General features: G+C 37.9%; 3 protein-coding genes across 3 annotated transcripts in view; 1 reads left to right on the plus strand and 2 right to left on the minus strand.

Annotated features, from left to right (window-relative positions):
- stk11 (serine/threonine kinase 11) overlaps positions 1-5,602 on the minus strand; it is a 22,004-nt gene extending 16,402 nt beyond the window's left edge. The window contains exons 1-2 of the mRNA XM_043263292.1: positions 5,437-5,602; positions 1,502-2,206 (exon numbers count right to left, since the gene is read on the minus strand). Coding sequence (XP_043119227.1) covers positions 1,502-1,788 — 287 coding nt within the window. The 5' untranslated portion in view covers positions 1,789-2,206; positions 5,437-5,602. The remainder of the gene's footprint in view (positions 1-1,501; positions 2,207-5,436) is intronic.
- clstn2a (calsyntenin 2a) overlaps positions 1-12,500 on the plus strand; it is a 1,097,509-nt gene that overhangs the window by 631,542 nt on the left and 453,467 nt on the right. The window lies entirely within an intron of this gene.
- Positions 8,295-12,500, minus strand: part of LOC122361868 (receptor-type tyrosine-protein phosphatase mu-like) — a 184,828-nt gene continuing 180,622 nt past the window's right edge. The window contains 3 exon segments of the mRNA XM_043262958.1: positions 8,295-9,440; positions 10,627-10,762; positions 11,855-12,018. Coding sequence (XP_043118893.1) covers positions 9,387-9,440; positions 10,627-10,762; positions 11,855-12,018 — 354 coding nt within the window. The 3' untranslated portion in view covers positions 8,295-9,386.

The raw sequence follows: 12,500 nt of genomic DNA on the forward strand, positions 1-12,500 counted from the left end.
CTTTTCACGTCTCTGTGGTTCACGAGGCAGAAGTCGACACAGTCTGCTAAACGCAAACCGAAGCAACAGTCGTGATCCACTTTTGTGGAAACTCACCATTTTAACTAGTTAACTAGTTTTACGACGGTTGATAACGTAACCGTGTAAAATAATAACCGATCACATCTTGTGGTATCTGCAAATATTCAAAGAAGTTCATCAGATCATACTGTGATGTTCACCGGAGCGAGGACGCCGCCTTATAAGGGTGCTGTCTATGTAGCCGGTGGACGCACGTGGACTAATCTTCTAACGGAGTTTAGACCAAGACGAGCTGAAGACTAAACACACGTGTCCTGGCACACCGGGGTTTTGAAGCCGCTCCAAACGCTCTCGTCTATTTAAAGCGGAAGCCCGCGGCTTCACTGCACATTATTTTAATTAATTTAACTGCTCCGTGTGATTAAACGGCAAGAAGAGGAGATTATATTTCACAGAGCAGAACGAACACGACGACTGTCAAAAACACCAAGAAACTTTTCTAAACCTGGACATCCGCAAGCTGTCTCACTTCCGTCACGTGACGCGGCATTAATGAGAGAAACCGAGCTTTCTGTAGAAGAAGAACAAAACAACCGTAGAAGGATTTTCTCAAGGGTTTAAATGACTGCTTATCTGCTCAGAAGGCTGCACTAGAGCTGCTCCAAAGCTGATGTTAACATTAATCAGCAGAAACGAGAACGTAAGATTAGGAGTTTCTATATTAAAAATTATTTTAATAAAATGTAAAATGGGATATAAAAATGTTGAATAATTAAAACATTTACATAAAATATAATAATAATTATATTGTAAAATAATTTAAAAATATTTTAAGTTTTTTTAAATATATTATATTTTTTTTTTCTTAACAGGGTTTTTTTACATAAAAATACAATGTTTATAACAAAAATATTACATACAAAATAGATTTTAATACATATAACACACACACACAGATAAATAAATCATTTTAAATAATTATTAACAATTACATAAAAACTATTTTATAAATTTTCCATTTAAATTTGATAAACATTTAGCAGATGCTTTCTTCCCAAATGGAAGCAATCAAATTCAAAAGAGGAATAAAAATACGCAATTTCTATAACAAGTATCAGTTAGCTTAGCACGTATCAAGCTAATCTTAGAGGCCTTTGTGGCTTTTTGTTATGCGTGTAATAAATAAAGAAAAATAAATAAATAAAAGAAGAGTTTAGACCACGTCGGTGTTTTTCTAAGAAACAAAAAGTTACTAAAGGTCTAAAAGTAGGACGTTTTTCTTTAATAAAAAGAACAGAATCAGAATAGAGAGTGAGAGTGAGGGTCAAATAATGATCTTTCACTGTTTCTTGAAGATGCTAAGTCTGTCTCTTTGGGATGAACAGTAAAGTCTGAAGTAATGAAGCTAGGTAAAGATCTCTATCTTTTATTAAAAACAATCAAGTTCACGTTGAAGTTAAAGGAAGCGAGCGGCTCTTACTTTTTCACATTGGCCTCTCCGTTGGGAATCCTCCTCAGCTTCTTCTTCTTCAGGATCTTCACGGCTCTGCGACACAGAGTCTCCGAGTCCAGCATCTCCTTGACCTTGCCGTACGACCCTTCCCCGAGCAGATCGCCCATCAGGTACTTCCCGATCAGTTTGGCGCGCTTGCGTCGCGGCTGGTAGATGACCTCGGTGGAGTCGATGCGGTGGATGAAGGTGTCCATCCCCATCAGCTCGTTCTCCGTCAGGTAGTCCAGATGCTGGAGCTCTCCACCTACGCTCATCTTCCCGGGTCTCTCGCTGTCCTCCGCCGATCCCGGTCTGGCTCCCGCTCGCTCGACGGGAATATCGGTGATCCCAAGCGATGTTCAGATTGGGAGGATCAGTCAGAAGAACATCATCACTACTGATGAACGCCTGTTGAACCGCAGCTGAAGCATCGCTCAGTGAAACCAACGGAACCAAAAAAAACCCTATAATAATAAATGACCTAAAAGAAACGAGTGTCTGCTAATCCTCTGCTGGTGTTAGTGTTAGTCCGAGGCTTGATTAGCCGACGCTGGGAATCACTGGAGCTCTGGACATCTCTGCAGAAACACGAAAACCTCGCATCCTTCCCAGAAGCACCAGAACGCTCTCTTTGGTGAGGATTACTGGTTCACTGCAGCATTATGGGAAACCCATGAACCAGATCCAAAATACCTACGAGAAACAATCGATCACTTTTATTCATCGAGATTGTAGCAAAGCACTGAAGAGAATCAAACAGTATCACGACCAGATGAACACTTCATTGTTTTTTAATAAATATGACCATCAATCTGTTTATGGTGTAACAGGCCTCAATGTTTCCAGACATGCACTCATATGTGACTACAAACCCCCTCATAAGAGTCTGTGTGTATATCAGAAGCTAAATAATCTTTCCATTGATGAGATATAACTATGGGATCAAACACTAATCAAAAAACATGATAGGAAAATTGACTAAATATCTTCATGGAACATTATTTTTTACTTAATATCTTAACGATAGTGCTATTTGGGCATAAAAGAAACCCCATACATGTATTGTAATGGATCATGTCTAAAGTGTGTTGTTTTGGTGATTTTTTTGTGGATGGAAGTGTCCCAGAAGAGAAAAGGCTACGAAATCATTGCAAAATCTGATGTATATTTCTCTCTGTGACATTATCCTCAATTATATCCTCATACACACAATTCTCTCATATAAAACAACATATAGCTCGTAGCAAATCTTAACCGCTTCTTGTGCTGGGCAACGATTAAGTGCATGCATAAATAAACCTTTCTGTGCGCATTATATGCATGCATGTATATTTAATATGGATAGGCTATATAAAGACATGCAGTACATATTTAGACGTGTATATTAATATAATACACAAATAGATTAAACAATAATAATAATAATAATAATAATAATAAATACTTGTGTGTGTGTGTGTGTTTTTAAATCTAGAGAGCACACACACATTTTGTACACCAAAACTTCTTTTGGATGCAGTTAAAAGTTGTTATATTGTCACAAATGTACCTATTATTGTTGAGCTCTGATCTGATCAATGTAATTATATGAAATGGGTATAAAAATAATATAGTTCAGTCACAAAGAAATTAATTAATTGAGGAAAACATTTTCTCCATACGGTGGCCAATAATTTGAATCACGAAATACAGCTTCATGCATCAGCTTTTCAGTTTTACACTGAAATAACATGTTGTTTCTATCAGGATTGGCTCTGTGTGTGTGTGTGTGTGTGTGTGTGTGTGTGTGTGTGTGTGTGTGTGTGTGTGAGTGTGTGTGTGTGTGTGTGGTGAGTGAGTGAGTGAGTGAGTGAGTGTCTGTGTCTGTGAGTGTGTGTGTGTGTGTGTGTGTGTGTGTGTGTGTGTGTGTGTGTGTGTGTGTGAGAGAGAGTTCCCTGCTTCACAAGCTGAGCATCTTCCCTGTAAAGACAAACAATGATAAACCTTTCTAAACCTGTTGTCCAACAAAAGAAAACACAAGTCGTCTCTGGGCCCGCTGCCAGCCGTTACCCTGGAAACCTCATAAATGAAATTATTTAAACATCCATTCATGTTTTAATATTCGCAGTGGCCTTCATTCACCGTCAAATACTTTCCCATTTAGTCCCAACAGGCTATTTCTTTTAAAATCCCTCATTACTCGGTCACACTTCACACCGGGGCTTCATTATTTAACAATTAATAAATGAGTTCAAATAAACTCCCAATGAAAAAAATCTTCATTAATCTTAGGTAATTAAAATATTTAATAAATCAAAGTAATTATAAACAGTCTGTTTATTAACTTTAGCTAAGAGCTGTATTATTTTGAACAAAAATGAGTAACTTTAGTAGCAAATGCAGCGTTTGTTCACCGATCGTGGTAACTAGCGTAAAGTGATCCCTATTCTATATCTTTTCATTTTTGGCCACTTTAATCTGTGTAAAACATTTTGTTGTGCTGTGCTTCATTGTATTTAAATACCATCGATTAACCACTAAGGAACACAAAGCAGTGCCTGTCCTGGTCGCTAACACTACCTCTATTGATGGACTGAACTCCTGTGGAGAGAGATCTGTTCACGTCAAACGGCCGTGTAATGATGATGATCAATGACAAGCTGAATAAAGGTTTGTTTACATCATGTACGCCTGTGCTGTGGGAAGTTTTGAGAACATATGCACGCATATTCTCATCATTTCTATGGCACGGGAATCAATCGAACATACGTTTTCCATTGAATTCACATACAAGTGTGTGTATTTACGTAAAAGTACGCGTTTTACCTGAACAGAAGGTAATGGATGGGGTTCTGGTTCCTCTGTCTTCTTTGTTGAGGACACTTAACTTCTAGTGATTATCAGTGAATTGATTCCAGAGACCGTCTCTATATTTAATAACAAATAGTTCTCTCTCTTCATTATACATCCCTGTCATTGTGTTCTTCTACTTTATTCTGTTCAGTGCTTTGATGCAACCTGTGTTGTTAAAAGAGCTATAGAAATAAAAACGATTGATTGATTTTGGACGTGATTGGCAGCACTTCATCGGTTGGACGAGTAATAGATTCCATTCTAGTTATTAATTTAAGTATTATCCATCTTAAAGCAAACATACGAGAATTATATTCCTGGAACACAAAGCAGTCATCAGTAGCACAGGTATACCGTTTTCTTTTCTTTTTGCCAAAAACCATCTGGATATGAACACGTTCAGTGAAAACACTACCGCACACACATCAAAACTTAATATGCATTGCTAGGAACTTCTTTTGGACAACTTTAAAGGAGATTTTATCATTACGTAGATTTTTTTCTCTCCCTCAGATTCCAGATTTTCTAACAGTTCAGATACCGTCCGATCATAACAAACCAGGCATCAATGGAAAGATTATTTATTCAGCTTTGGGACGATGTGTACATCTCAGTTTCGTTAGAATGACCCTCATGACTGGTTTCACGTTACGTTACACCGACAGACACGCTATCTTACCATAGTATCGGCTGAAGCAGCATGTAAACAGTATGGTAAACGACCACGGTTCGTCATAAAGCACCGGTTTACCTCAGTAATGTGTCGATTCGGTGACAATATTACAGCAGAGACAGATAAACACTCAATCCGGACTCTGACGTGAATAATATGAGGCGAACCGAATCAAGCGGAGAGGATTGATGATCGATCTGATCGTGTAATGCGGATAATCGATCAAAGCCCACGGCTCCACACAAACCCTCACACATCGCCCGGAGCTCACAAGAGTGTGTTTCGACGAGCGTGTGATCGAGTTTGTGCGCGAAACGGCCGTTTGTGTCGACGGTAACGAGCGCGTTTGATCGGCGGCGGTTAACGTTAGCGGCGGCTAACACTCGTCTCCGACAGAGAACGGACTCGACAAACTCACCGACCGGAGCAGCAACCGTCGGCACGGCTCGACGACGAACGGACCCTCGCGTTTCTGCCCTCGTTCTGCTCCTCGTTCGTTTATTTTCACGCATCTGTTCTTCACAGCTGCTGCTGCTTCAAGGCTGCCGCCATCTTGTTTACCTCCCTCCCCTCGCTGCACTGCGCATGCGCGGGCCTCCAGAGCAAAATACATTACATTTCGCATCAACGTTTACGTAGCTAACACGTTTTATATTGCTGAAATACATTAGACTTATTACCACGGAAAGGTTATCCACGTCTGCACGCAATTACAGTCAATTCTGAGATTAGACTGCACGTCATGTAAACGATTAAACTAATAATAGCTAGCCTATAATCGTGTTAAAATATGTGGCCTATGCCGATCCTAATCCCTGCCGAAAAAAAACAAAAGACACCATCAAAAAATGTTAATGACTTTACTAGTTATATTGGTATTAATGGCCACTGTAATGATGGCTATGATGACTTGTTCAAAACAATAACTCCTGATGGAATATGTCCCAAAAACACACTACAAAAAATAAATAAATTATATATATATATATATATATATATATATATATATATATATATATATATATATATATATATATATATATATATAAATAAAATAACTAAAAGTTGTGCACAGTGGAAAGAAGTATATTTATGAAATTTAAAATATAGCAATCAATGTTTGAAAGGGGTTCAAAAAAGTTCATGAAAGTTGTCATCATTTTGGTTTTAGGATGCACTTCACATTTTGACTATATAGTGTATAATGAGTTTCGGCCTTTATACAAAAATACATGTTGGGTGCAAGAAAACCGTTTGCATATATATATATGATTTAAAGGTCTATATAAAAACATATTAGCATTATTAATTATTATTATTTGCCATATGAGTAATGATACTGCTGTCCTTGACTGCTTTACAACATTATTGTATTAATGTGAAGCCGATTGAGAACAATATATATTCTATAAAGAGCTACAGAAACAAACACAACTTTAATTTACAATGATGCCCAAATTTATTAGAAACCTTTTTGATACTGTTTAATTTCACGGTGTTCATGAAGCACGCAGAAGATCGCTCGGATATCAGATGAAGAGAACCGTAGTGTTTTAATGCACTTTAATGTTTAGTATGTTCTACAGCGGCAGATCTCTCTGGGATAGAGTCAGTATATGTCCTGAGAACTTCAACATTAACCTCATCAATGCATCGGCCCACGACTTCAAGGACTTCAAGGTAATGTCAATTTGGGAAAAAGCAAAGGTATAAAGTAGATAGGATCTCCGTCTCAGTTTAAAATGATGAAAATGTTCTCTTTTCTGCTGGGTTTGAGCGTGAGATGAATGCTCTGGCGTCGTCGAGGGCCTGTTTTGGCTCGGCTGGTGATGTGGGTTATATTTAACTAGTGTTAACCCTGAGGAATGTCAAACTCAAGCTCCGCTTACAAACACTCGCTCCCCTCATTACAGCCTGTCTTAATGAACACGACTCAAACAGCAGAACCTCCACGAGCTTCTCACTAGTGCTGCGTTTGAGAGGAACGTCTCCTAGCTAGAGAGCTCACTAACTAGCGGTGTTAACTAGCAGTGCTGGAGGTTTCAGAAGACCCCGAACACCACGCAAAGCTCAGGAGACTCGAGAAACGGTGCAAAGACATGAACTCGAGCAATTAAGCAGCTGTGAGCGCCAACTAATGGGCATACATAGGAAACCGCTTGCTTTTCTCGTTTGCAAGGCGCTTCGAAACGAAGTTTGTGCTGAATGAATAAGAAATGATCCCCATGTCTCCCTCTAGTGGTGCTTCTCTGCTTTAGTTAGGGTTCTAAAAAACAAATAAAGCTTTATTCATGTAATAAAGACTGCAGTGGTGAAATGAATGATTGACTAACTTCTCCGTTATCTGCTGACATTCTATAACTATTACATTTTTTTATGCATCATGTTTTATATTTGCTCCGTCAGGCTTTTATGGCTCACCGTGTGAACATGGAGGCAAAAACAGCGACATTTTATAAACAAACGGAGAAATTCTGATGCTTGCATCTCGCTTCATGTCACATTAAAGGCATATAATGATGTAAATATCAGCGATATTGCTCTATATCTCCAGTGATATGTCTCAGTGAGATGAGGCTGAAATGATCCAGACATATAAAGCAGTGCTGATGGAGAGCTGAAGGAATGAAGGCTCCTCAGAAGATGCGAGATGTTTTAGAGGAACACTAAAAGTTAAGCTCCTCAAAATGATCAGATTCTTCTAGAAGTGATTGATGGAGAATCAAGTGAAGACAGTGAGAGCTCTACTTGATCAGAATCAGTCCAGAGTTTCTCTAGAAGAGTTGGACTGGATCAGACTCTGAACCGTAAAGACGTCTCGTCTCCAGAATCAGAGCAAACCACACGCGTCCAGAAGCGGCTCTCGGAGTGAAACACATCGTTCTTCACGTTCAGCTCTAGATCTTTAGTGATATCTTCTCACAGGTCCAGCGGAGCCTTTCATCAAACACAAGCATCATGTTTTAGATCTGGTCAAAATCTCTCTGAATCTGACGTTTATCAATCGGCGATAACATGATCTGACGGCAGATGCTTCACAGATGTTCTCAAACTCCAGATAAAATCCCATTAAGTTGCAGATTGAAAATATCATTCAATATTCAAGGTTTAAAAACACTACGTGAAGGGGGTATGTTTATGGAAGCCTGTTTCTATTGAATAAAAGCTAAAGACAAACCGCTTCGATCAGCATTATTTGAGTTCTTACTGTCCTGGGTTAAACTTCACAACAAGGGTCCTTTTAGTTTAAACATCAAATCAAACGACTCATTAATCTCATGTCATGTTCAGCATTTACTGATACATTATTAAAATCAAATCTATCTCTTATGTTACTTAATGCACCTGAGAAAATACGAGCAAACTTACAAAGTCATAAAAAGAATCCACAGGGAAATATTTCTTCTTGTATAAAGACTGAATGTGATTCATTTTAATATATAATATCTTGAGTCATCTTGCGTCTGCTGTATATAAATGCAGTGTATTGAACAGGTGTGTGTTTTTATACGTAATATAGATAACATTATCTAATATGAACTATAATGGGACCTCAATGTCATTTTTATCTTTTTATGAATTCACAATAACACCTTACATAAAGCTTTTATATACGCATAATGCATTATAATTTATGTTTTAATGATCTGATAAATAATTATAATGCATTATAACACTTCTCTATTATTAACACACCTATAACGCATTAAACACAGACCAATAAACCTTCAAATAGTGCATTTTGATCAGTTATTTATGACAATCACGGACAACTTTTTGATGCTTTAAACTTTAAACAACAGCCTTCAGGTGAAGTGCAACCGATTTCACTTTTTATAAACCTCTGTGAGCTTTTCTACATGGAAACGCACAGTTAAACAAGTTTATGATTTATGAGCGAGAAACAGATAGAATATAGTGAGTCTGTTGATCCATACAGTATATTTGATCATGTACAATATGAACTCAAGAACCAATACAAGATGATTGTCCTGAATAAATATCACAGCACACCTCCAATATTTACAGTATAAACAAACAATATTAAAAACACCGTAAAAGCAAAGGAACAGATGCGTGAAAAGCGAGCGATAACGAGCTTTGGATCGATGATGATGATCATAATTCTCCGGAATCTTACGAGATTTCATATGTTACACAATTTACAACAAAACACACTCGCGTCTTACTCGCCAGCCAGGAGCGTTCCAGCCAATCACAGCGGACTGGCCTCATTAATATGCAAATGAGGCTCATTCGTGAGGAAGAAACGCTGGGATCTCCTTCAGATGAAGAGTCAGGGAAGAAGAACGCCAGTCTGCTCTTCACACACACACACACACACACACACACGTCGGTGACGGTCCGTTAGCCTGAGTTCAGATACTCCAGAGCCACTTCATAGCAGAACTTGTACTGATCCTGCAGAAAAACACAGAAGAAGATCCTCATCCTCATCCTCATCATCATCCTCGTCTCATCACACAGCTTACAATACACTCGATAAATAACTGTACATTATAGTAGCACTGAGATACTGATATCCTTTAAAAAATATTTCTTATTTTAATTCTGTTTTTGTTATGTGTTGTTTTCCCTCATTTTAAACTATATCTCTACAGTTCTTTTAGTTTTAGTGATTCTGGTACATACAAGTTTAGTTCAAATAAATTAATTTCACAATTTTAGAATGTTTTATTTAATTTCTATATATTTCCTATAATATTTCGGAGTTGTTTTTATTTTTTATTATTTATAGTTAAAGCTTTTGTTTCAGTTTGTGTTATTTTGGTATATTGAAGGAACACTTTTTTTGGAATTAGTCTCATTCTCCGTCTCCTCCAGAGTTATTAAGTAGAGTTTTACTGTTTTTAATTCTATTCAGTCGATAGCACTTTTAGCGTAGCTTAGCATAGATCATTGAATCCTATTAGACCAGTAGCATCACGTCATTAAATAACCAAAGAGTGCTATTTATATATTAAGTTATAAATTAAGAGTGTTAAATTGTTGTTTTAGTTTTGTTTTTGTACATCATAAAAGTTGTTGTTAAAATGTTATTATTGTCATTGTTATTATTTTTTTAATAGTTTTTCTCCTCTTTTTCTTTTTCTATTTTCAATCACACTTATATATTTTTATTTGTATTATTTAGAATGATCTTTTTTTGTTTAAGTTTGATCAACTTTAATTAAAATGCTTCTTTTGTGTTTTTTACAATTAGAAATATTTATTTAAATTCTTTTTAAATATCTTTGAATATAATTTTTTAATTAGTTAGCATTGTTTTTGTACATCAAGACTTTTTTCTAAATTTTCTATAAAATGTCTCTAGTTTTTATTTTTATTATTATTCAAAATTTCATTTAAAATTATTTTAGTACATCAGCTTTAAAATGTTATTATTGTGTTTTTTACATTCATTTTTTAACATGTCTATATAGTTTTTATACATTTATGTAAGATTTAGTTTTGGCTTCTATATATATTCTATAAAATGTCTATAATTAGTTTTTACTTTAGTTTTACTTTTTTGGACTACGTCCATTTAAAAAACAACTCTTTAATGTCTTTAATCTGCTGAGTTGAGTGTGTTGGGGGTCAGTACCAGCAGGTCCACCATGTTGGGTTTGTTGTTCCTCAGGGTCTTGACGGCGTGGAACACATCGACCGAACGCTGATGACGCAGCATTTCACTCACGATACTGATGGCACAAAACGTCCCGCTCCGACCGCCGCCGTTCCTGACACGAGCACAGACACACGCTTCAGATGAACCTGGGCTTTACTTTATTATACTTTTTAGGCAAAACAGTGAAAAGTAGTATAGTGTTATGCTTAGAAATAATTGTGAGATCTTAGAATGTATTTTATACACACACACACACACACACACACACACACACACACACACACAGAACTTAATGTGGTTTTATATGTATGGGTGTGTGTGTGTGTGTGTGTGTGTGTGTGCGAAGACAATGAATAATATTATTTAAAAGAAAAAAATCACTGTTTGTCGATAAATAAAAAGCATTATGTTTTTTTCTAATAGTAATAGTAATATGAACATGTTCTATAGAGATTAGGATTATTAAGATACAGTGTTTTATTTGCAGATGCATTATTTTGAGGCTGTGTGTGTGTGTGTGTGTGTGTGTGTGTGTGTGTGGACACTAGATGGCAGTGTTTCTCTTCACATCACATCAAACACACATCAGTCCCTCAGCTTCATCGATCTGTGTCCTGCTGTGATCAGAGAGCATTGTGGGATTGTGTGACTGAAATCACTAATCATTACACAGATTTATCATGAAAACTGTGTTCATTTCAGTGAAGACGTGTTTAAGTGTGTGTGTGTGTGTGTGACAGAGAGAGAGAGAGAGAGAGTGTGTGTGTGAGACAGAGAGAGTGAGTGTGTGAATTAGTGTATGTGTTAGTGTGTGAGAGTGAGTGTGTGTGAGAGTGAGTGTGTGAGAGTGAGTCTGTGTGTTAGTGTGTGTGTGAGAGTGTGTGTGTTAGTGTGTGTATTAGTGTGTGTGAGTGAGTGAGTGAGTGTGTATTAGTGTGTGTGTGTGAGTGTGTGAATTAGTGTATGTGTTAGTGTGTGTTAGTGAGTGTGTGTGTTAGTGTGTGTGTGAGAGTGAGTGTGTGTGTTAGTGTGTGTATTAGTGTGTGTGAGTGAGTGAGTGTGTGTGTGTGTGTTATTGTGTGTGTGAGATTGAGTGTGTGCGTTAGTGTGTGTTAGTGAGTGTGTGTGTTAGTGTGTGATAGTGAGTGAGTGTGTGTTTGTGTGTGTGAGAGTGAGTGTGTGTGTTAGTGTGTGTGACGCTCACAGGCAGTGTACTACGGTGCGTCCCTCTCCTCCGTCGTACTCTTCCTGCCATTTGTCGACCTGATGGATGAGTTTGAGGAAGGAGCGTTTGGAGACGGGTGTGTCGCGGTACATCGGCCAGCCCAGGAACTGGAACTGCTGCACCATCCTATACCCGTCCTGCGGCTGAGACACACACACACACACACACACACACACACACACACATCATGTAAGAATTCAAACTTCAGAGCTCAAACTGACTGCAGTGATCATGAATGTGAAGTAAATATGTGAGACGTGTGTGTGTGTGTGTGTGTGTGTGTGTGAGTGTGTGTGTGTGTGTGTGTGTGTGTGTGTGTGTGAGAGTGTGAGTGTGTGTGTGTGTGTGTGTGTGAGAGTGTTGTCGTGGCAGGTCAGGGTCAGGTCAGGTCGAGGTCACAGAGGTCACTGGTTAATTCTGCATCAGGTTCAGCTGTCACAGGTGTGTATTCTGACCGTTTAAGAAGATTATGAGAGATTGTGTGTGTGTGTGTGTGTGTGTGTGTGTGTGTGTGTGTGTGTGTGTGTGTGTGTGTGTGTGTGTGTGTCTGTGTGTGTGTGTGTGTGTGTGTGAGTGAGTCAGCTGCTGTGAGGTTTACAGGTAGATTTGGTTTTACACTGATTCA

Source organism: Puntigrus tetrazona, chromosome 2 (genome assembly GCF_018831695.1).
Source record: "Puntigrus tetrazona isolate hp1 chromosome 2, ASM1883169v1, whole genome shotgun sequence".
Lineage (NCBI taxonomy): Eukaryota > Metazoa > Chordata > Actinopteri > Cypriniformes > Cyprinidae > Puntigrus > Puntigrus tetrazona.